This window comes from Physeter macrocephalus, chromosome 4, assembly GCF_002837175.3.
Source record: "Physeter macrocephalus isolate SW-GA chromosome 4, ASM283717v5, whole genome shotgun sequence".
Taxonomy (NCBI): Eukaryota; Metazoa; Chordata; class Mammalia; order Artiodactyla; family Physeteridae; genus Physeter; species Physeter macrocephalus.
Window position 1 is genome coordinate 5,568,611 of NC_041217.1, and position 23,037 is coordinate 5,591,647.

Below are 23,037 nucleotides of genomic sequence, written 5' to 3' on the forward strand. Positions count from 1 at the left end.
TCGTGTAATTATCTCAGGCTGCTGGGAGGTGAGCTGAGCTATCCAGACTCAAGGAGAGTCGTCTTCAAATCCCTGGATACTGTTTTAATTCCACAGATAAAAACCTTGGGCTAAACATTGTGTGAGATGCCAAAGCAGTTCGCGTCAGGGTTTAAATTTAAGGAGCTTGTATTATATACTGGGCAGGTAACACTTGTGTTGCCCGGTGTCTGAGATGAAAGAGTCCGTGGGGACTGGAAGAATCAGAAAGGTGACAAGGGGTCTTAGTTTCTCTCTTCTTGCTGTGTAGATGCCAGCCCACCCAGCTTAAAGGTCATGTAGTCTTACACATTTCTCACAGGTCATGAGGGTCATTTCATGGGGGCAGAGTGAGAGGATGCTTGGTTAGACTGTAGACACTGGGGAATCAGGGCATCTGCAAAACAGCATCCTTAGTTTCAGAAGCCAGAAGAGATCCTTAGCGCAGGTAGCTTTGCTCAATGTTTTCTCTTGTTTTACAAGTTTTAAACATATCTTCATGTTTATCCTTGAGTTGTCCTACAAACTCTTTTAGGTTTAAAAGTATCTTCCCTCAATTTCATAACATAAGTGTTTTTTTCTTTGTTGTTGTTTTGGTTTTTTTCCAGATCGCTTGAGTACGTGTGTTAGTGTGTGTGTCGGTGCTTGTTCTCCATGTGTTTGTGTATGTTCTGTGTTTCTTTATGCATGTTCTCTGTGTGTTTGTGTTTGGGTGTGTATGGGGGAGGGTGTGTGTGGGTTATGGAAAAGAACAGAAGAAAATTTCCAAACTTCTTTTTGCTGCTTACTCCTGCAAGAAAATGACTAGATAGCTCATAACAGGAACTCTGACATTAGTTTTGATTTATATATAATAGGTCAGTTTAACGGTGATTTTTCTGAAGATTTAATAACTTCTGAAACAAAAAAGTTAGTAGAAACTGTCAGGATATAATGAATGGTACATAATTGGAAAACTAAGCTTCTTTGAGAATATATTGGATGGGCCAAAGAGTGCCTTCAGTTTTTTAAGTAAAAATAAAAGACACATTTTTCATTTTCACCAAGAACTTTATTGAACAACGTATTCACCTTTTTGTTCCACTACCTTCTGCCATTTTTCAGGCAACTTCATAATTCCATCTTCCCAAAACTTTTTATCTTTTTGAGCAAAGAACTGTTCCAGTCTTTACAGTCTTCCAGGCAATTGAAATTTTTTCCATTAAGAGAATTTTTAAAGACTGAAATAAATGGAAATCCGAAGGGACAATGTCTGGAATACGGCGGATGAATCATAACTTCCAGCCAACCTGTAACAGTTTTTGCCTGGTCATCAAAGAAACATGAGGTCTTGCGTTATCCTGATGGAAGATTATGCGTTTTATATTAACGAATTCTGGACGCTTTTCATCGAGTGCTGCTTTCAGTTGGTCTAATTGGGAGCAGTACTTGTTGGAATTAATCGTTTGGTTTTCTGGAAGGCGCTCATAATAGAGGACTCCCTTCCAATCCCACCATATACACAACATCACCTTCTTTGGATGAAGACCAGCCTTTGGTGTGGTTGGTGGTGCTTCACTTCACTTACCCCATGATCTCTTCCATTCCACATTGTTGTACAGTATCCACTTTTCTTTGCCCATCACAATTTGTTTTAAAACTGGAACATTTTCATTACGTTTCAGTAGAGAATCGCATGTGGAAACATGGTCAAGAAGGTTTTATTTGCTTAACTTAATGTGGAACCCAAACATCAAAGCGATTTGCATAACTAAGCTGGTGCAGATGATTTGCAACGCTTGATTTGGTTATGTCGGCTATCTCCCGCGTGGTATAACGTTGATTGTTCTCAGTTATTGTTTCAATTTGATCCTTATCAACTTCAACTGGTCTGCCCGACTGTGGAGCATCGTCCAGCAAGAAATCTCCAGCACGAAACTTCGCAAACCACTTTTGACACGTTCAATCAGTCGCAGCACCTTCTCCATACTAGGGCCATCTTACCCAAAAGACCGAACAAACCTTTTGGCCCACCCAATATTAGTATTTGTTGTGGATTACATACTTCATATATGTTGTCACTATACATGACAGTCCTAGAATAAGTCAGATTCTCCCAGTACCTCAAGTAAAACACGGGTGTTTTCTATTTGCTATCTATACTCATTATTTGGGAACCATAAAGAAATAGTTGCTTAGACAGTAATCTAACTTGGATCTTTATATTCATCGGCATAGATAGTCAATATGCTTAATTTATTATAATGAGTTAAGTTCTTCATATGGTAAGAATGAGTCATGCACATATTATGGTCAGTATGAATTTCTGTGATAAATGAAGTCTTTTGACTACCTAATAAATTAATCTAAGCCATTAGGATTGGCTGTTAGTATCTTAGCTCGATACTACCTAGGATTAACACACTCATTTAGTATTAATAGTGCTAATAATGGTTTCTTAGCAAAATCAGTCACATGTGCAAGAAGCATTCCTCCATAAGAATAAAAAAGAAAAGTGTGGATTAGTGAGAGGTAGCAGGGTGGTAAGAAAGAAGGCACCATTTCTATGTTCATTTCTTATCCTATGTCACATGAAGATTTGGGATTTAATGTTAACTAATACATTCTTCAATACAATTCCCCATGCAAGAAACAAGGAGTAGGATTCTCCAAACCAGTTCCAAAGGTCAGTTGTATGAGTTTTGAATTGCTTTGTTGAAGATGATGTTTAGAAAATGTTATACAATGCTCACAGTGTCTTAATAACCATGACTACTTCATATTTTTCCAGAACTGTTTGGTTTGGTCTAATTCCATGGATTTTTCATAGAAAATATTTTTGAGAAAAATTATTTTATCATAGTGAACCAGAAAGATAAATAATTCCTTATTTTGAAAATACATAGTTTTATGTTTTTAGAACATTACTTATCAAGCACTGAAGAGTAATTACTGTTTATCACTGCATTTGAGAAATATAGAACTTTAGCATGAAAGGAAAAGGTTTGGAACAGTTGATGATTCATCTCCAGGAAATATAAACGTACAGTAGAGTTTGGCTTAAAAATACTAAGCAGCTTTGTTTCCTCTCTCTTAGTTTTGTTGACATACTGAAGCCAAAATGTAATCCATCTAAACTAAAGGCTAATACAACTCCCTCAATTTACACAAAGTATATATATGAAAAAAATATGATAAAAGAGAAAATAAAATGTGACTTTTTTTAACTTCTGTCATTATAAGCTGTTGAGTTATATAGCCAATCTACAACAATTATTTTGTTTACAGTCAAATATAGTCACAATCCTAGAAATCCTACTTTCATTTAAACCTAAGGACGTCTGTAGTTTACACGTACTTTATATGCACTGGAATTCTAATTTGCAGATAATGCACAGATATGCACAGATATGTCAGTGTGTGATTATTTTATTTTTCCATCTGCATTTAGGATGGATGATGCTGAGGCCTGTTTTATTCTGAGCAGCCGTTGTGAAGTAGATAGGACATCCTCTGTAAGTTTCTAAAATCTTTTTGTAAATTGTTCTTTTTGCCTTAGAAGATTTTTATTTTATTTATTTTTTAATCTGCCAACATTAAATATCGATGACCTTAAAATTTTACTAAACGGAAGTAAATATCTCTAAACCATCTTGCCAAAATATAAGCATAGTTGCATCATTGACTGTATCAAATAAAGTATTCTTGAAGTAGTTATCACTAATCCCTGGGTTTTCTGTTGATCAAAATGAAATGAGTCATATATAAACAGAACTAGATCATTTTTAATTAAATATATCCTATGCTATGTGATTTTGTTCAAATGATCTCAATTTCCTCAACTTAAAAACAAGGCAGATGGATCAGGCTGTCTGCATAAAATCAGTTGGAGAGTTTCTAAAAAAATATGCATTTGTGAAAGTTCTATTCAGGATATGCAGGGTGGGGATTGGGAAGCTGTGTATTTTTAAAAGATCTCCAGGTGATTTTGAAGCACCTCCCCATTTGGAAATCTCTGGCTTGTATGATCTCCATGATACATGTTTTAGGTCTAAAGTTCTATAAACTCATAATTAAATGAAATCTTATAATTTACCAAATTATAACTTCTATTTTTTAAATGCATTTTAATTTTATTACTTTTAAAAAGTGCTTTATTATTCTATGTTGAGGATGTACTGTTAACTCCTGTGTTTCTAAGCCAGTAAGTTCATCGGTAGTCATACCTGTGGTACACAGACAGATGAGAACCTTGGTGGCTTCTGTAGTGATTGGGGAAAAGGCAAACTATGTCTGGGTCTTTTAGGGACATGATCTGCACTTTTCTGGAGCATCGAATAGGTGTGCTCTGGTACATTACTTTAGAATCGCAAGTCCTGAATGTGACAGGCCTTGTGTTGTTCTCACTCTAATTTAACTAAAATTTTTACTCATTTTTAAACCAACTTACTCATCCTTCATTTGAAGAGGAATATTATGTGTCGAATTGTGTCCCTCAAAAACTCGTGTGTTGAAGTGCAAACCTCCAGTACCTCATAATGTGAACTTACTTGGCGATAAGGTCTTAATAGAGATAATCAACTTATAGTGAGTTTACTAGAGTGGCTCTTAGTCCCATATGAGCTGTGTCCTTGTAAAAAGGGAAATGTGGTGACAGACAGATAACAGGGAGAATGCCACATGCACATTAAGACAGTCTTCTCTAAGCCAGGAGAGAGGCCTGGGACACACACTCCCCTCACGGCCCTCAGGAGGAACCAACCTTACCAACACCTTGATTTTGGACTCTGGCCTCCAGGACGATGAGACAATATATTTTCGTTAAGCCACTTTGTTTGTGGTACTTTGTTATTGCAGCCCTAGCAAACTAATGCAAGGCCATAGACCAAACAAATGATTGCAAAGTTTGTAAAATATTTCTTCTTAAAAAATATATATTTTAAAATTCACTTGCTCCCCTCCTTCTCCACAGTTAACTGTCTTAATTCAGACCAGAGTCTCCTCGGTCCACTTACGCACTATTGCAATGATTTCTTAATTGTTTCCACACGTTAGATGCTCCAAACATATTTATTGAATAAGTGAACTGGAATTGAACATCCTCTACCTTATGTTTCTATAATTATTTAACTTATGTAATTGTGAATCTTGGGCCTCTCCAGTGGCAGCTTAGTTTCAAAATACTTCCAGTCTTCCAGTATCTATGAAACAAGGGGGAGTAAACATTAGGAAATAATTACCTAATGTCTTTTAGAGTACCCTTTACAAGGTTAATTCGGAATCTTTCCATTAAACAAATGCATTCCATTTCCTCCCGACACTCTAGCAAATTTACAAGAAATGCATAAAAAGACTTCACTCATCAAGACAAAGGAGATGGTAGACGAGGAGACCTTAATACAAGTTTGGAAGCTAGAAAGCAGATGGCTGGGTGGTAACTGACTTAACAGACAGAAGGAAGGTAACATTTAAGTTGAGAGAGGAAACAAATCAGAAGCAGGCTCTTTTTTGCGATGGAGCCTCAAAAGTCGCAGGAAATAGAGGCACCAGATGCCTCTGCAAGTCGGGTTATACGTGGTACTAAATATATGAACAGTGATTAAAAGTCTGGAGGAGAAGCAGTTAGATTCCCTGAACCCCTCCACACATCCATGGCTGGTCCCTTTCCCCATCCTGGGAAAATAGGTTTACTACTTGGCGAATTTGGCCAAAATAAACACGTTCTGGCTGCTCAGGAAGAAAGAGTGGGAAATTAGCCTGTGGCAGAGACTCCTGACCCACTGATGCCCCCTGGGAATGAAACATTGGAAGCGAAATCCTCTGATTCTGTGCAGTTTCAGAGAAGGTCAGTGTGAGTTACTGAAGCAGTTGGGGGACAGGAAATGCAGGAGACTGTTTCCTCTGCCTACTTATGGTGGAGACAGCTCAGGCTACTGCGTGATCCAGATGGTGGGGTGGGGACCCTCCAGGAACACCCAGCAGGGCTCCCTTGGTATTGGGCTGGTTGGTGCAGCAAGACTGGTTGGTAGACACACATCAGGACTGGAAGCATTCTTGGCCAAGCGTGTGTGTGTGTGTGTGTGTGTGTGTGTGTGTGAGAAAATAAGCTTCCTACATTCACTCAGGTCCCAAACAGCTTTTGAGTACTTCACTCCTACATATGTTCAAACAACAGTGATCACTAGACATTTAAGGAATTTCCTAACAAGAAAAAGAAGGAACCAAGTAACAGACATACAAAAAGCATATAGAAAAGCGGAATTAAGGGAAAACACAAATACCACCATAGAATCCTGGGAGAATAAATAAATTTCAAAATATGTAATAAATATCCTATTTTTAGTAATTTAGTAATTGAGAAGATGCGAAGAGTATACATATATAAAACAAGAATAGTAGGCTGTAGAACAAGACAAATCAAAACAAACAAAGAACATTCAGTGAACCAAAAAGAGCTTCTGGAAATTAAATATAGGTAGCAAATGAAAAATTAAATAAAATGTTTAGAAGATAAATCTAAGGACATTGAAAGAATGAAGAGTAATAAAATGAACAATAAAACCAAATAATGGAAAAGGGGAGTCAAAACAAGAGAAAATTATAGGAGTAGTCAGGAAGAAACAATATCCATATAGTAAGAATTTAAGGAACAAGGTCTAGAAAATGGGGGAAATTATTAGCAAAAATATAAAACAAAATAAAAATTTTAAAAAACCCCAGAAATTAAAACAGATTTCTCAGACTGAAGTTGTCATATCGAGAGGGGCCACTTATTAGAGTTTAATGACTAAGAAAGTCGTGCTTGCCAGAGAAATTGAGATACGAGAAGGACCAAGAGGAAGAAAAGAATGAAAATGAAGAGAAGGTAAAGTAGAAGCAAACACTCAAAACCAAGGATGGAGAATTAGAAAGTTTTCAGACTTAGCAGTAATACCAGAAGCCAGAAGACAGTGGGTCAAGGCTTTCAAAATTCTGAGGGAAAGTACTTTTCCACTTGGAATTCAGTATCCCGGCAAAACTTCGGTAGTGTCATGGTCCGAGCGTGGGTTGGAAGAAGAATTTCCAGACCGGAAGTATTTTAGAAAAGAGAGTTTATTGAGAAGAAAGAGCAGAGTTAGTGAGGGGAGCTGCAAATACAGCGAGCCGACTTCCTGATAGACCAGGGAGAGCTGACCTCCTTTGTGGGCTAGTGGCCAACTTTTATAGCCTCAAGACAAAGAAAATTCCTGCTGGCAGGATGGCATTAGGTGATTGGTCAGGATGCTACAAGGTTACTACATGGTGATTATTTTACCTAATATGGAGTTGGGGGACTGTCCAGTTTAGATTAGGAGAGTGCATGGCAACAGTTGCAATGGGGGCTCGGTTAATTCCAGACTTTTTGTCCTGTGTCCTTGATGTAGGGTGTCCTTGATGTAGGGCTCCACAAGTAAGAAGATAGAAAGATATTTACAGATATTAAAAAGTTTCAAAAATGCACAGTTCTCAGGAGGCTGCTGGGAGACGTGTTTTACCAAAACTAGGGAGTGAGTGAAGACAGAATACAACTCAGGGGAGGGAATGGGAATTCCCAAGGTTATGGTTAAAGCAGATTCTGGGACAAAAGCAAGAAGGGAATGCAAGAAGGGAGGTCTGCCTCTGGAAAAAGATGAAATCAACGTTCCCTGATGTGGTTGAATATATGGAGAGGAAGTTTCCACTTCTGGGCAGAAAACAAATAAAGAAATAATGGCTGAAATTATTGCAACTATGATAAAAATTATAAAACCACAGATTCATAAAACAAATCTAAAGTATGATTACTTACAAAACTGTGCTGGAACTTGTAATAATCAGATTTCTGAAAATCAATAAGATAAACTTAGGTAGCTATAAGATGCATTACATACAGAGGAATAAACAATTTTAATCAGAAGACAATTAGACAACTGTTTTAGAGTGCTTTGAAAAATTGTCAATGTACGATTTCATTTCTTGTAAAAATATCTCACTAAAAGGAAGCCATGATAAAAACATTTTTATACAAACAAAACCTATGAGCATTTATTGCCAACAGACTACATTTTTTAAAAAGTTAATGTTCTTCAACAAAAAGAAGTGATGTCTTCTGAGAACTTGGATTTATACGAAGAAATAAAGAGAGCAAAAATGGTAAATATGTAGGTAAATATAAATGACTTTAATTTTTTAAATATAATTTATTGTTTAAGGCAAAAAAAAATAATAGTGGAATTTGTAAGAAATGTAGAAGTGAAATTAATGGCAATAATATGACAAAGATTGGAAAGGGATGGTGGAGATATACTGTAATAAGATTCTTGCATTTTACATATTATTTGAATGAAGAGTTTGATAGAGATTTATGTTATAAAACAGAATGACCATGATAAAGATAAAACAGAAGACAAAATGGTATACTAAAAATATTTACTTAAATCTGAAAAAAGGCAGGAAAAGAACAAAAAACAAATGGGACAAGTAGAAAACAACAAGATAGTAAATTTAAACCCAACCATATCAATAACTCTGTGAATTATGAATATGAACGGACTCAATTCACAATTGAATGGTAGGAATCTTCATACTGGATAAGTAAAAGAAAGACCAAATGAAGTACTACCCGCAGAAATTTCACTCAAAAGGAAAACGTACAATTAGGTTAAAAGTAAGAGGATGGAAAAAGATATACTGTGTGCGCACTAGTCATACAAAAGCTGGAATGGCCATATAAAATAGATAAAGAAGACCTCAAAGGCAGGAAGTTTTAACAGAGATAAAGAGAAATATTTTATGTTTATTAAAGGATTAATTCATGAAGAAGACATAACTCTCCTAAGTATGTATGCACCTTATAATAAAATCTCAAAATTTATGAAGTATGAAACAACAGAACAGAAAGGAAACATAAAAAGGTACAATTATTGTTAGAAATTTCAGTATTTCTCAGTAATTAATAGAACAAATAGAAAATCATTCAGGTTATTAAAAACTTGAACTCATTTTCATCAATTAGATCTATTGACATATGGAACATTACACTCAACTGCAGAATACACGTTCTTTTCTAGTGCATATGGAGCATTCACAAAGATGGACCATGTGCTGGACCATAAAAGAAATGACAGAAAAGATAAAAGAATTAAAAAACATGCAGAGTATGTTCTCTGAACATAATATAATTTAATAAGAAACCAATAATAAAACTATAGCAGGAGAATACCCACATTTAAAAATTAAATTTTACATTTTAACCCATGGATAAAATATGAAATAACAAGGAGAATTAGAAATATTTTAATTGAATTGTGATGAAAAATGCAACATTTTAAAATTTGTAGGATGCAGCTCAAGTAGTGCCTAAAGAGGGATTCATAGTTTTTAATTCTTGTATTAGAAAAGAAGTTTAAAAAGTGAATAGCGAAGACGAAGTGGAGACAACAATTACAGTCTTTAGAAGTGCTTTCTGTAAGTGGGAGCAGAGAAATAGGGCAGCAACTGATGGGTAATATTTGCCCATTTGTTTAAGTGGGAAAATTTTTTTCCATTTCTTTTTTTTAAATTTATTTTTTATCGACGTATAGTTGAATTACAATGTTGTGTTAATTACTGCTGTATAGCAAAGTGATTCAGTTATACATATATATAGATTCTTTTTCATATTCTTTTCCATTATGGTTTATCACAGGGTATTGAATACAGTTCCCTGTGCTCCACAGTAGGACCTTGCAGTTCAACCATCCTATACATCATAGTTTGCATCTGCTAATCCCAAACTTCCAATCCTTCCCTCTCCCACCCCCTTCCCCTTGGCAACCACCAATCTATTCTCTACGTCCCTGATTCTGTTTCTGTTTCGCAGACAGATTCATTTGTATCATATTTTATATTCCTAAGTGGGAAAATTTTTAGCTAGTCTTATATGCTAAAGGAAGTGATCTACCAGAGAGAGTAAAATGAATGATGCAGGAAAAGGAAAATTGGAAGATTTTCCTTTGATAAATAAATGGGTAAAATGCTCATGTGTTTTAAAAACAGGGAAGACAAGCTATATAGATCCAGAGACAAGTATATGGTCAAATGTGATAGAGAGAGCTATGGAAGTCGTTCTCTTACCGTTTCTATGTTGGTTTTTATTATTATTATTATTTTTTATAGCAGTTGAAATCGTCAGATGGTAGAGGTTTGAGGTGAGAGAAGAAGATACGAAATAGTTCTCTAAAATAGTGGGAGAGTGGATGGACTGGACAGATGTGGAATTCCTGGACAATGCTCACCTCCTGGATGATATTACAGACTATGAATTTAAAGAAGGACATATTTATCATCTATTTGTGTTTACGCCCAGCCAACCGTTCTTTGATCTTTGCAGTAGATGGATCGTTGGATTCAGCAAGGTTGTAATTTTGCCTATAGAGTAGGCCTGGGTGAGGGAGGCAAGCGAACGGACTGTTTATACAAGGGTTTGGTTATTTTGGTGAAACGTTTGATGTAAGCTGATAAGAAGCAAAACGAAGATAAGGATATCGAGGTAGTGGGGAATGAAAATTGGTAGTGTCAATAGATTGAATTTGCTTACGATGTCAGACACTCATTGGAATCACTGTCCTAGACAGTGAGCTGGGAAGTAAGGGGCAGTGAAAGGACGGAAGGAGGGTGTCTTATATCGTGATATGTTTTCCAAGGTTTAGACACTACTTTTGAACATCTTGTTCACTCAATCTATCAGTACATGTTCTCAGTTTAAAGGTTTGTTCAAAGCTAAGTCTCTTCTCTGAGTCATTATAATGCAGGAAGCATAATTGATTTACCTTCTGGATAGCCTTTCTTTGCAGTGGTGAAAGAATTTGATTTTCTTAGCTGAACTAGGCATATGAATTTTTACTTAAAGTGATCTGGTTCTGAAAAAACCAATAGTGTCTGCTTTTCTCTTCTAGCTTTTTTGGCACTACTGATTTTTAGACTTCTTGCTTCTTGGGAATAAAAAGAGAAAAGAACTACACAATAACACCCTCATTTATTAGCCATCACTAAATATCAGTTACAGGCTAGAGACTACTTATATATATTTATACATATTATGCATGTGATGTATTTCTCATGACAATCCTGCAAGGAAGTTCTTACTAGCTCCAATTGGTGGATTAACAAACCAAGGCTCAGGTTAGCTATTTCATTTAATCTTCTAGGGATATAGGGTTAGTAGCTCACAGACCTTGTGTTTATACCCTACTCTGTGTCAAAGAAAAACTGTACCAGACAGAGTTAAACAGGCAAGGAAGACTACTAAAGGCAGTTGCCTCAGGGAGAGAGATTGAACTCAACTCCTCTGACGTAAAAGGCTGGAGGATTTTTACACTCTGGGGTGAACTAGTGGAAAAGTCCTGGGTTGGGGAGCTTGGGCAATGTGATTAGGCCATCATTTGCTGACTGCTGTGTATGAAAGTTCAGCTGTCTTCTGGCCACGGAGACTGGAGATCAGGAAGATGTCACCTCTGACAATCACATTTCAGAGAGATGACCTCCAGGCCCTTGAGAAAGACTTTTCTCTCTTCTAAATCTGGTGAGAGGCCAGGAGAAGATTTACATATCAAAGGCACAGAGAAAGAATTTATAATTGAAAGTTTTCTAAAGTAAATGCTCTAAGAAAAGGGAGGCCAGGGGCCTATAGTTTTGAAGAAACCTGTCAGAAAGTCAAGCCTGGGGGAACTTTAAGGCCATCTTGGTCATCCAACTCCAAAGACTTGGTATTCTAACTCTGAGAATGGTTAGCTTTCCTCTTTTTAAAAAAAAAAAAAATTTAATTTTATTAAAAAATTTTTTTTTGCCACGTTGGGTCTTCATTGCCGGGAGCGGGCTTTCTCTTGTTGCGGCGGGCAGGGGCTACTCTTCGTCGCGGTGCGCGGGCTTCTCATTGCAGTGGCTTCTCTTGTTGTGGAGCATGGGCTCTAGGCGCGTGGGCTTCAGTAGATGTAGCATGCGGGCTCAGTAGTTGTGGCTCACGGGCTCTAGAGCGCAGGCTCAGTAGTTGTGGCGCATGGGCTTAGTTGCTCCATGGCATGTGGGATCTTCCGGGACCAGGGCTTGAACCCATGTTCCCTGCATTGGCAGGCGGATTCTTAACCACTGCGCCACCAGGGAATCCCTAGCTTTCCTCTAAATGTCAAAGAGTTATTTATTTTTTCTGATTATTACATGCATTTTGGAATATATGGGATCTTAGAGTAGAATGCAAATAATCATTGAGCGCTCAGACAGTAATTTCCCTGGATGACCCTTTCAGAGAGCATGAGAAAAGAACTGAAATAAAATGTGTGCAATTGCAGGGGAAGAAAAATAATCTTCCCTTAACATTCTCTCAATACCTTCCGTGGCTGAGAACCCCTGTAATAGAAGAGTGCTTAAGGAGAGCAAAACAAACCAAAGCTTAATAACATGTATAACTCACGTGTAGCTGGGCGATATCTAGGAAGACTGAGTAAAACTCCCCCAAAGTGTCCAAGCCACCACCTCAAATACTATCTTCAACTAAAGACAAAAGAAAGGAGCTGGGAGAGGGGAGGCTAGTTATGGGAGGTTATCAGGAAAGCTACAGTAAGGGTGTCATGCAGATTTAAGTCTGGTGCCTTCCTTAACTGATATAGAGTTTCTCGTGGTTTATAGTCATCCTTCTTGGTACAAAGAGAGAGATATCCTTACAAATGGAGATTTCCCTTTTGAATATAAATTGCCCTTACAAAAGGATAAATTCTACTCTGATTTAAGAACTCCTCCTGTGTCTGTTTTTTCTCAGAAATAATCAGCTCAAAATAATCCTTATGCTAAAGAGGCATATGTTGGTTGCATATTCTGCTACTGTTCACAATTTAAACTTTTTTTTTTTTAAGTTTGTTTTGTTTTAAGCAGATCCATTTGGGGCATTAAAACACTGTAATACATAATCATTCTATTATTTTATTCCCTAGTTAAATGTACCTTAAATCCTTTAGAGAGGTTTTGCAATTTTATTTTGCTTTTTATTCAATCTAATGGTTAACCTGTTCTCAAAAAGATCTTTCTTACCAATTCATAAAATCACAGAATTTTAAACTGTGGCTTTTAAACTTGCTAGGACTCCCTGGGGTTACTAGTATTATTTGTGTTTTAATCTGTCCAGAAATACCTTTTGGTAAATTCTTGACAGATCATCACTGGACTTCAGTTACACAGTTTCATGGTAGCCTAGCCTTTTTATGAATCACTTTCATTATTATTCATTTGACATTTGTCAATGATTTTTATGAAGTTTTGAGCACTATGGTCATAACTTTGTTAAAAAGAATAAATAAATGAAGGAGACTCAAGAGGATTACAGTCTGGAATTGGATTTGGTGTTCAGGGCGGATTCCTCCAGAACCTGGGAGAGGATTTAAATAAGCCAAAGGCACTATGCAGGGCTTTGAATAAGTGGCTGGAACTCTAGACCAACTAGAAAACAGTATAGGATTCAGCTCGGAGAAGCACAGTCCAAAATAGATTCTGTATAAGGAAAGAGAAAGTAAACATGTGAACTGACTATAGTTGACTTGCTTCTCAGTCCCAAAATTTCCAGTAACATTCTAAGAATACATTATATCTAGAAATTCAGACAGGCAGTCAGGTTTTTGCCAGTAGATATCTGTGAGAATTAGTATACTCTCAGAAATCAAAGGTAGGATTACAATCCCTGAGAAGTCATTGTCAAGAGCAAGGGAGTACAAGTAATCTTAAAACTGGAATCCAAGATAATTCTTCAGTCTGTCCAAAAACAAAATACAACCCAGTACATTTGAAGATCGAATTGACTTTAATAAGTGATCCATGAATCAGGCAGCATACCATCTAGCAACTAGAAGGGAGCTCTGAGGAGTGGTAGAAAATGGAAGGATATTATAGAAAGGAGGATGGGTCGAGGAAGTCATTACAAAAGAAAGAAAGGGATATTTGGGGCCAGGAGATCAGCAAGGGGTTTACCTTGCAGATTACCTCTTCTTCCTCTGGTGGGGTTGGAGAAGGGCCCAGGTGACATCTTACCTCACTGGTGCTGACCAGAAAATTCCAAACTGATTGATTAAGATTACACTTCTGGTAAAGGTCAAAATGCAGATTAGGTATTAAATCTAGGGTTGGTATCATGGACTTTAGCACAAGTGATGCCATTTTGGGCCTGGGGTTTTTCTCTTTAACAGGTCCCAGACATAATGTAAAAACTGTTCTGTTTAAACATGGCAGGAAGATAAAATTATGCTAACAGCTGTATGAGTTTTGATACCAAGGTCCAGAATGCAAGACTAAAGCTTCTTTAATTATTCTTGCCTCTGGTGCAGATTATTTTTGAAGACCGAGTTACTGCTGAGCCTATAGGTGTTTGACTAAAACTAGACGGCCTGATCATTTGCTGTCTAATAGTTTCTTAGTCTAAAAGGCAGCAATGTATTTTAATGTTTTTGTGTCTTAAGGGTTTTGGTTATATGTTTTGTCCTCAAGTATTTTATTTAAGAGCATTCTGAATTACTTTTGTATTTATAATAGGTATATATCAAATTTGAAGCCTGCTTCTCCAAAGGTATCAATTACAATTAACTACAATGAAACCTTGTAGTTTTTAAATTCAGTCATAAAGTTAGACCAACTAATTATAGATGATATATGTTATAGATACTTTGTATCAGAATTGCATTTCATCCCTTACATTATAGATATCTATATATGTAATCTAACCGTATAATTTATGACAACCTAAATATGAATAAAACAGATCTATGTACTCAGGTGCTTTTGAGTCTAATCTAATGCAAAGTCTTTACAAGCTTTTCTGTGTGTAAATTGTTCTCTGGGCAAGGATTATATTTAACAAGAATTTTTTATAAAACAACACATTTGAGTGTTTCTAGGAAAGATTTGTTATCCAGTCTGTGGCAAGACTTTTTACTCTCTCGTATAAATGTTTTGTCATTGTTCAGTTGCCTACAAATATTTATTTTCAAATATTAAGTTTCATAATTCAGTTTTAATTTATAAATTAGTGTCATCTCACAAAAGTATCCAATAGATAAATTAGCAAAACATGCTCAAAATGTAAAAAAATAAGTCTATCAATTCTAAGGGCTACAGATTTATTTTATAAATTGAAAATGGGGTTGAAAGTGACCTTTGACGAGACCAATGTCTTACCATTTTCTGGGTCACAGACTCTGTTTGAGACTGTAATGAAAATTACAAATTCTTATGGAGGAGAGCGAAACAATCCATGTATAAAATGTCACTTGAAATGTCTCAATTCCTTGATGGTCATTTGGAGTTCTGTTAAAAAAAATACCTGCAGTAGATACAGTGATTTATTTTAGGTCCTTAACATGACAACAATAATTTTTACATGCTTCAAATTATTAAAGTTGAATTTTATGAAGACATTTTAGCCAATTTGATTTTTAGGTGAACTGAATATAGGTGAAATGTTCTGTTTTCACAGTAGCAATGGACACTAGGATGCCCTAAACATACCCTATGCTACCTTCCTTTATTATCATAGGTTGCTTATTCCAAAGTTGGTACAGTTGGCACTTTTACTTTTTGGTTAAAATTAAATAGAGTATCTTTTTTGAAGATTAGTTTGTCAGCAAGGAAAGTTAAAAAAAATTAATCTCATGCTCTACTTTTAGAAGAATGAATTAAAAATCTTGTTTCTGTTCCAATTTTATTACCTGTGGTAGGAAAATATTTATTTTCTGTTCCTTATGTGAAATTTATGCCATAGTGTACTGATTTTTTTTCCTTTTTTCTCAATGCATCTCTCACAGGATCATAGATGTTGCTTGTATCTTGGTAGGGCACCGTGCATGAATAAAATAAAGAAGGCTTCTGGGCCTTTACAATACGTACTTCATCGCACCTCTCTGCTGAACTGAAATATTTGCTAAATGCTTTCTATGTGTCTGCTGGTCTTTATATTATTTCACCGAATGCTCACAATATCCCTGTGAAATAAATATTGTTTTTCTTATTCATCTGTGGAATGCAAATGAAAGCTAGGCGCTAGGGTTGTGCTTAGGGTGAGTAAAATATAGACATGGCCCTCGACTTCATGGCGCTCGTAGTTTAGTGGGGATAAACTTGAAAAAAAAATATGTGGGGTTAATGGTATGATCAGGCAGAGACAGAATACAGTGGGAACAAGTACCGTGGACTTCAGAAAGTCCAAAGAAAGGACTTCCTAGAGTGAATGACAAATGATTCCAGGTAAATTGTTCCACGTGGGAAATCCTGGAGTCTCAGGAGGAGAGAATGCCTTGTCACTGGAATAAAGAGTCCAAAGGCTGGGGAAGTAGTTTGGGGACAGTTAAGTAAAAGGTCTTGCAAGCCTTGTTAAGAAGTTTGGACTTGATGCTGAGAGTAAGGAAAGCCAATGTTTCAGGCGTACAGCAAAGTGATTCAGTTATACATACATACGTATATATGCACATATATGTATATACACATATACATATATATATTCTTTTTCAGATTCTTTTTCATTGTAGATTATTACAAGATAATGAATATAGTTCTCTGTGCCATGCAGTAGGTCCTTGCTGTTTATCTAGCTTATATATAATAGTGTGTATATGTTAATCCCAAACTCCTAATTTATCTCTCCCCTCCCCCTGCTATACCCTTTGGTAACCATAAGTTTGTTTCCTATGTCTGTGAGTCTATTTCTGTTTTGTAAATAAGTTCATTTGTATTATACTTTTAGATTGCACATATAAGTGACATCATATGATATTTGTCTTTCTCTGTCTGACTTACTTCACTTAGTCTGATAATATCTAGGTCCATCCATGTTGCTTCAAATGGCATTATTTCATCCTTTTTTATGGCTGAGTAATATTGTATTGTGTGTATATATATATATACCACATCTTTTTTTATTGAGGTCTTTACTGATTCACAATGTCGTGTTAATTTCTGCTGTACAGCAAAGTGATTCAGTTATACATATATATATATATACATTCCTTTTTATATTCTTTTCCATTATGGTTTATCACAGGATGTGGAATATAGTTCCCTGTGCTATATATTGCTTTATTGTTTATCCATTCTATATATAGTAGTTTGCATCTGCTAACCCCAAATTCCCACTATATATGTGTGTGTGTGTGTGTGTGTGTGTACAGACTTGATGACATAGAGAACAGACTTGTGGTTATATATAAAAAATGCCATACCTTCTTTATCCATTCATCTGTCAGTGGACATTTAGGATGCTCCCACATCTTGCCTTTTGTAAACAGTGCTGCTGCGAACGACAGACTGTCTTCCAAAGTGCCTGTGCCATCTTGCATTCCCACCAGCAATGAATGAGACTTCTACTACTCCGCATCCTCACCAGTATTTGGTGTTGTCACTGTTTTAGATTTGAGTCATTCTAGTAGGTGTGTTGTGGTATTTCATTGTTGTTTTAACTTGCAGTTCCTAACAACATAATATGTTGAGCGTCTTTCCATATGCTTGTGTGTCATCTGTGCATGCTTTTTTTTTTTTTTTTTTTACAGTCCAGGTCTTTTATTTTCTTTACACCCATCATGCCATGAATTCATAGGGAATGGGCTCCAACAGTTCAGGCTCCTTTCCATTGGTTCTCGCGAAGTGTGCTTCTCTGGGTGGAGCAGGCTGGTGCTTCAGCTGAACCCATGTACCTTTCTCTTTGGCTTCCTTCTTTTTCTGATCATTTTCCTTCACCCGTTTCAGGAAGCTATCCCGGCTCTTAGAGTGCTTAATATGCTCGATACGCACATGCTTTTGATGAGATGTCTGTTCAGATCTTTTGCCCATTTTTAAATTGTGTTGTTTGTTTTCTTGTTATTATCTTCTTCATTTATGCTCTCAGTAACTTTATATTTAAAATGCATCTCTTCTTAATAGCTCATAGTTGGGTCTTACTTCCTTTGTCCTTTTGATATTCTTTTTGTTTTAGTATGTTTAGTCCATTAACGTTTAATATCATCATTCTTGTGGTTGGCTGTAAGTCTAAATTGTTTTCTATTTTTTCCCACTGATTTTTGTTCCTCTGTTTCCTCTTTTCTACTTTTTAAAAAGTATTTGAATTTTTTTTGGAATTTGAGTTTAATATACTTATTGGCTTTTTAGAAATACCTTTTGAATATTTTTTAGCGACTGTTCTAGGGACTACAATACACTTCACTAACTTTTTATAGTCTAATTCATGTTAATATTATACCACTTTTTAAAATGAGATACTTTGCCTTTATTCCTCTTCTGCTGTCCTTTATGTTGTAATTGTCAGATGTCAGTTATCTTTATAAATTTGAAACCCCACAGACAGTTCTATGAATTTTGCTTTAGACAGACATATCCTTTTAAGAAGTTAAGAGGAAAATAGTCTTTTCTATTCATTCTAATGGTAACCATTTCTAATACTCTTCTTGGGTTTCTGAAGTTCTAACTTTCCTTCTGGGATCATTTCCCTTTAGCTTGAAGGAGTTTCTTACACTTTTCTTGTAGTATGATTTTGATGGCAACACATTTTGTTAGATTTTATTATTAGAAAAGTCCTTTATTTCACCTCTTTGAAGGATTTTTCTCTCTATATAAAATGCTGGTTTCACAGTTTTTGTGTTTTGTTTCCTCATCATTCTGAACTTTAGGCTATTGTCTCATTGTCACCTGGTTTCCATGATTTTGATGAGAGTCCTTGGTCTTATGACTGTTTTTCTTTGGCTGCTTTCGAGATAGTATCTTTATGTTTGGTTTTCAACAGTTTGACTACAATGTGCTTAGGTGTGGTTATCATTTTGTGTACATAATTTGGGATTTGCTGAACTCCTTAAACTTGTAAATTTGTGTCTTTCATAAAACTGGGAGGTTTCTGACCATTATTTCTTCAAATAATTTTCTGCTTTAATTTATCTTTTGTTTCTTTCCTGGGAGTCCAATTACATTACTTAAGATGTTTTCACATGTGTTCCAAAAGTCCCTGAACTCTGTTCCTTTTTCCATTCCTATTTTCTTTGTTTTTCAAGTTGGATAAATTCTATTGATCTGTGATCAAGTTCACTGACTCTTTGCTCTGTCATTTCCATTCTATCTCAAAGTCCATCCAGTGAATATTTTTCAGATATTTTAGTTTTCTGTTTAATTTTTAAAGTATTTTCTATTACTCTACTGATTTTTTTCTGTTTATTACAAGCATTATTTTCCTTTACCTCACTGATGTTAGTTATAGGAGCTGCTTTAATCCTTGTCTGATAATTTTAACATCTAGATCATCTAGAGGCTAGCAGCTATTGGGTATTGTTTTATTTGTTTGTTTCCTATGAAAATAGGTCACCTACATTTTTCTGCCACTTCACATATTCAGTAATTTTGCATTGTTTTCTGTTTATTGTGCTTTGTGGCGAAGCCTTGGATTCTCTTGTATTCCTCCAAGAGTATTGATGTTCTTGTTTTAGAAAGCAGTTAATGTGATCCAACTCAAAAGGAAAACTCTATCACCCTTGCAGTTGGCAGTGATTCAAAACTTAGTTCAGGTTGCTTTTATTTGGCCCCATGCATGTGCGGTTTAGGGGTCAGCCAATGTTGTGTAAATTTTTACACACAGTCTGTGGTTTCTCTTCTCTGCCTCTCCATATTCTGGTATTTCCCAGTCAGCCAGAGCAATGTTTAACCAAATACCTGGGCACCCTGTGACCTGGTCAAATTGATACATAAAATTAACTATCACACCATATTAGGCTCGTTGTTATGTTTTGGAAGACAGACACTGTTCACGTAAAAAATTCTGGTTTACTCTTCATTAACTTTCATGCAACTGAAAGTTACAAACCATTGACAACCGTTTCTTCTTTCTGCACTGTAGTCCCTCAGATCTACCTGTATTTTTAATCCTCCTTTTCCCTAATAGTATTGTCAAATAAAACTTTCTGTGATGATGAAAATGCTCTATATTCTATATCTCCACTATCCAATATAGCTTTGAATTTGCTGCATGTTGCTTTGAACTCTTGACATGTAGCTAGTGTGATAAAGAATTGAATTCTTAATTTTAATTAATGTTATTAAATTTAAGTTTAAACAGCCACATTTGGCTAGTGGCTATTGCATGGACAGTGCTACACTAGAACATATTTTTGCTTTCTTTGTTAAAATGTATTAGTTATCTGCATGTCCTCTTTGGAAAAATATCTATTCAGGTCTTCTGTCCATTTTTTATTCAGGTTGTTTGGTTTTTGATGTTGAGTTGTGTGAACTGTTTATATATTTTGGATATTAACCCTGTTTGGTCATATCATTTGCAAATATTTTCTCCCATTCTGTGTATTGTCTTTTCACTTTGGTGATGGTTTCCTTTGCTGTTAAAAAGCTTTTAAGTTTAACTAGGTCCCATTTGTTTATTTTTGCTTTTATTTCCTTTGTTTTAGGAGATGGATCCAAAATAATATTGCTACAATTTATGTCAAAGAGTACTCTGCCTTTGTTTTCCTCTAGGGGTGTTATGGTTTCTTGTCTAACAGTTAGGTCTTTAATCCATTTTGAGCTTATTTTTGTGTATGGTGGTAGAGAATGTTTTAATTTCATTCTTTTACATGTAACTGTTCAGTTTTCCCAGCACCACTTACTGAAGAGACTGTCTTTTATCCATTGTATATTCTTGTCTCCTTTGTTGTAGATTAATTGACCATACATATGTGAGTTTATTTCTGGGCTCTCTATTCTGTTCCATTGATCTCTCTGTCTGTTTTTGTGCCAGTACCATACTGTTTTGATTAGCTTTGCAGTATTGTCTGAAGTCAGGGAGTGTGATCCCTCCACTTCTGTTCTTATACCTCAAGACAGTTTTGGACATTTGGGGTCATTTGTGTTTCCATACATATATTAAGGTTATTTATTCCAGATATGTTAAAAATGCCATTGGTATTTTGATAGGGATTGCAGTGAATCTGTAGATTACTTTGGGGAGTACGGTCATTTTAACAAGATTAATTCTTCCAGTCCAAGAACACAATATATCTTTCCATCCGTTTGTGTGGTCTTCAGTTTCTTTCATCAATGTCTTATAGTTTTCAGAGTACAGGTCTTTTACCTCCTTATTCCTAGATATTTTATTCCTTTTGCTGCGATGGTAAATGGGATTATTTCCTTAATTTCTCTCCCTGAAATTTTGTTGTTAGTGTATAGAAAAGCAACAGATTTCTGTATATTAATGTTGTATCCTGCAATTTTACCAAATTCATCGATGAACGCTAGTAGTTTTCTGGTGACATCTTTGATTTTCTGTGTATAGTATCATGTTATCTGCAAACATTGACAGTTTTACTTCTTCCTTTCCAATTTGGAGTTCTCTTATTTTGTTTTCTTCTCTGATTTCTGTGTCTAGAGGACATGCAGATAGCCATCAGGAACATGCAAAGATGCTCAACATCACTAATCGTCAGGGAAATGCAAATCAAAACCACAGTGAGAGATCACCCACACCTGTCAGAATAGCTATTATCAAAAAGAACAAAAATAAGAAATGTTGGCGAGGGTGTGGAAAAAAGGGAACGCTCGTACACTCTTGGTGGGAAAGTAAATTGGTGCAGCCACTGTGGAAAACAGTATGGAAGTTTCTCAAAAAACTAAAAATAGAACTACCATATGACCCCGCAGTTCCACTCCTGGTTATATATCTGAAAAAAAAAAACCTAAAAGGCTAATTCAAAATGATACCTGCACCCCACTGCTCATAGGAGCATTATTTACAATTGCAAAGATATAGAAGCAACCTAAGTGTCCATCAACAGATGAAAAGATAAAGAAGATGTGGTACATGTATACAATGGAATATTAGCCATAAAAAGGCATGAAAATTTGCCATTTGCAGCAACATGGATGGACTTGGAGGGTATTATGCTCAGTGAAATAAGTCAGACAAAGACAAATGCTGTATGATATCATTATATGTGGAATCTAAATAATACAACAAACTAGTGAATATAACAAAAAAGAAACAGACTACCATCTATTGAGAACAAACCTAGTGGTAACCAGTGGGGAGAGGGGTAGGGGGAGGGCAATATTGGGGTAGGGGATTAAGAGGTACAAACTATTATGTATAAGATAAGCTGTACAACACAGGGAATATAGCCAATGTTTTATAATAACTATAGATGGAGTATAACCTTTAAAAATTGTGAATCACTATGTTGCACACCTGTAACTTATATGACACTGTGTATCAACTATACTTCGATAAAAAAGTAAATAAATAAAATAAATGTAGCTGAGTAGCAAATTTCTCCAATACAGTTGTCCCTTTGTATCTGAGGGTTTTGCATCCTCGGATTCAACCACCTGTGGATCAAAAATATTTGAAAAACAATGCCAGAAATTTTCAAAAAGTAAAACTTGTACTTACTGCCTGCCAGCAACTATTAACATCGTATTTACATTGTATTCAATATTATAAGTAATCTAGAGATGATTCAAAGTATATGGGAGGAGGTACATAGGTTATATGCAAATACTATGCCATTTTATTTTTTTAATAAATTTATTTATTGTATTTATTTACTTTTGGCTGCGTTGGGTCTGTTGCTGCCTGCGGGCTGTCTCTAGTTGCAGTGAGCAGGGGCTACTCTTCATTGTGGTTCACGGGCTTCTCATTGTGGTGCCTTCTCGTTGCAGAGCACAGGCTCTAGGCACACGGGCTTCAGTAGTTGTGGCACGTGGACTCAGTAGTTGTGGCTTGCAGGCTTAGTTGCTCCGCAGCCTGTGGGATCTAACCAGACCAGGGATTGAACCTGTGTCCCCTGCGTTGGCAGGCAGATTCTTAACCACTGTGCCATCAGGGAAGTCCCCAGTACTGTGCCATTTTATATGAACGACTTGAGGATCCTCTTTTTTTATTTTTATTTTTTTTTTTTGCGGTACGCGGGCCTCTCACTGCTGTGGCCTCTCCCGTTGCGGAGCACAGGCTCCGGACGCGCAGGCTCAGCGGCCGTGGCTCACGGGCCCAGCCGCTCCGCGGCATGTGGGATCCTC

At 36.1% G+C, this 23,037-nt stretch overlaps 1 protein-coding gene across 6 annotated transcripts in view; it reads left to right on the plus strand.

Annotated features, from left to right (window-relative positions):
* Nucleotides 1-23,037, plus strand: part of KCNT2 (potassium sodium-activated channel subfamily T member 2) — a 395,778-nt gene that overhangs the window by 194,828 nt on the left and 177,913 nt on the right. For all 6 annotated transcript variants that reach the window (XM_055084010.1, XM_024130664.2, XM_055084011.1 and 3 more), the window contains exon 12: nucleotides 3,449-3,512. In XM_055084010.1, the coding sequence (XP_054939985.1) occupies nucleotides 3,449-3,512 (64 nt within the window). The remainder of the gene's footprint in view (nucleotides 1-3,448; nucleotides 3,513-23,037) is intronic.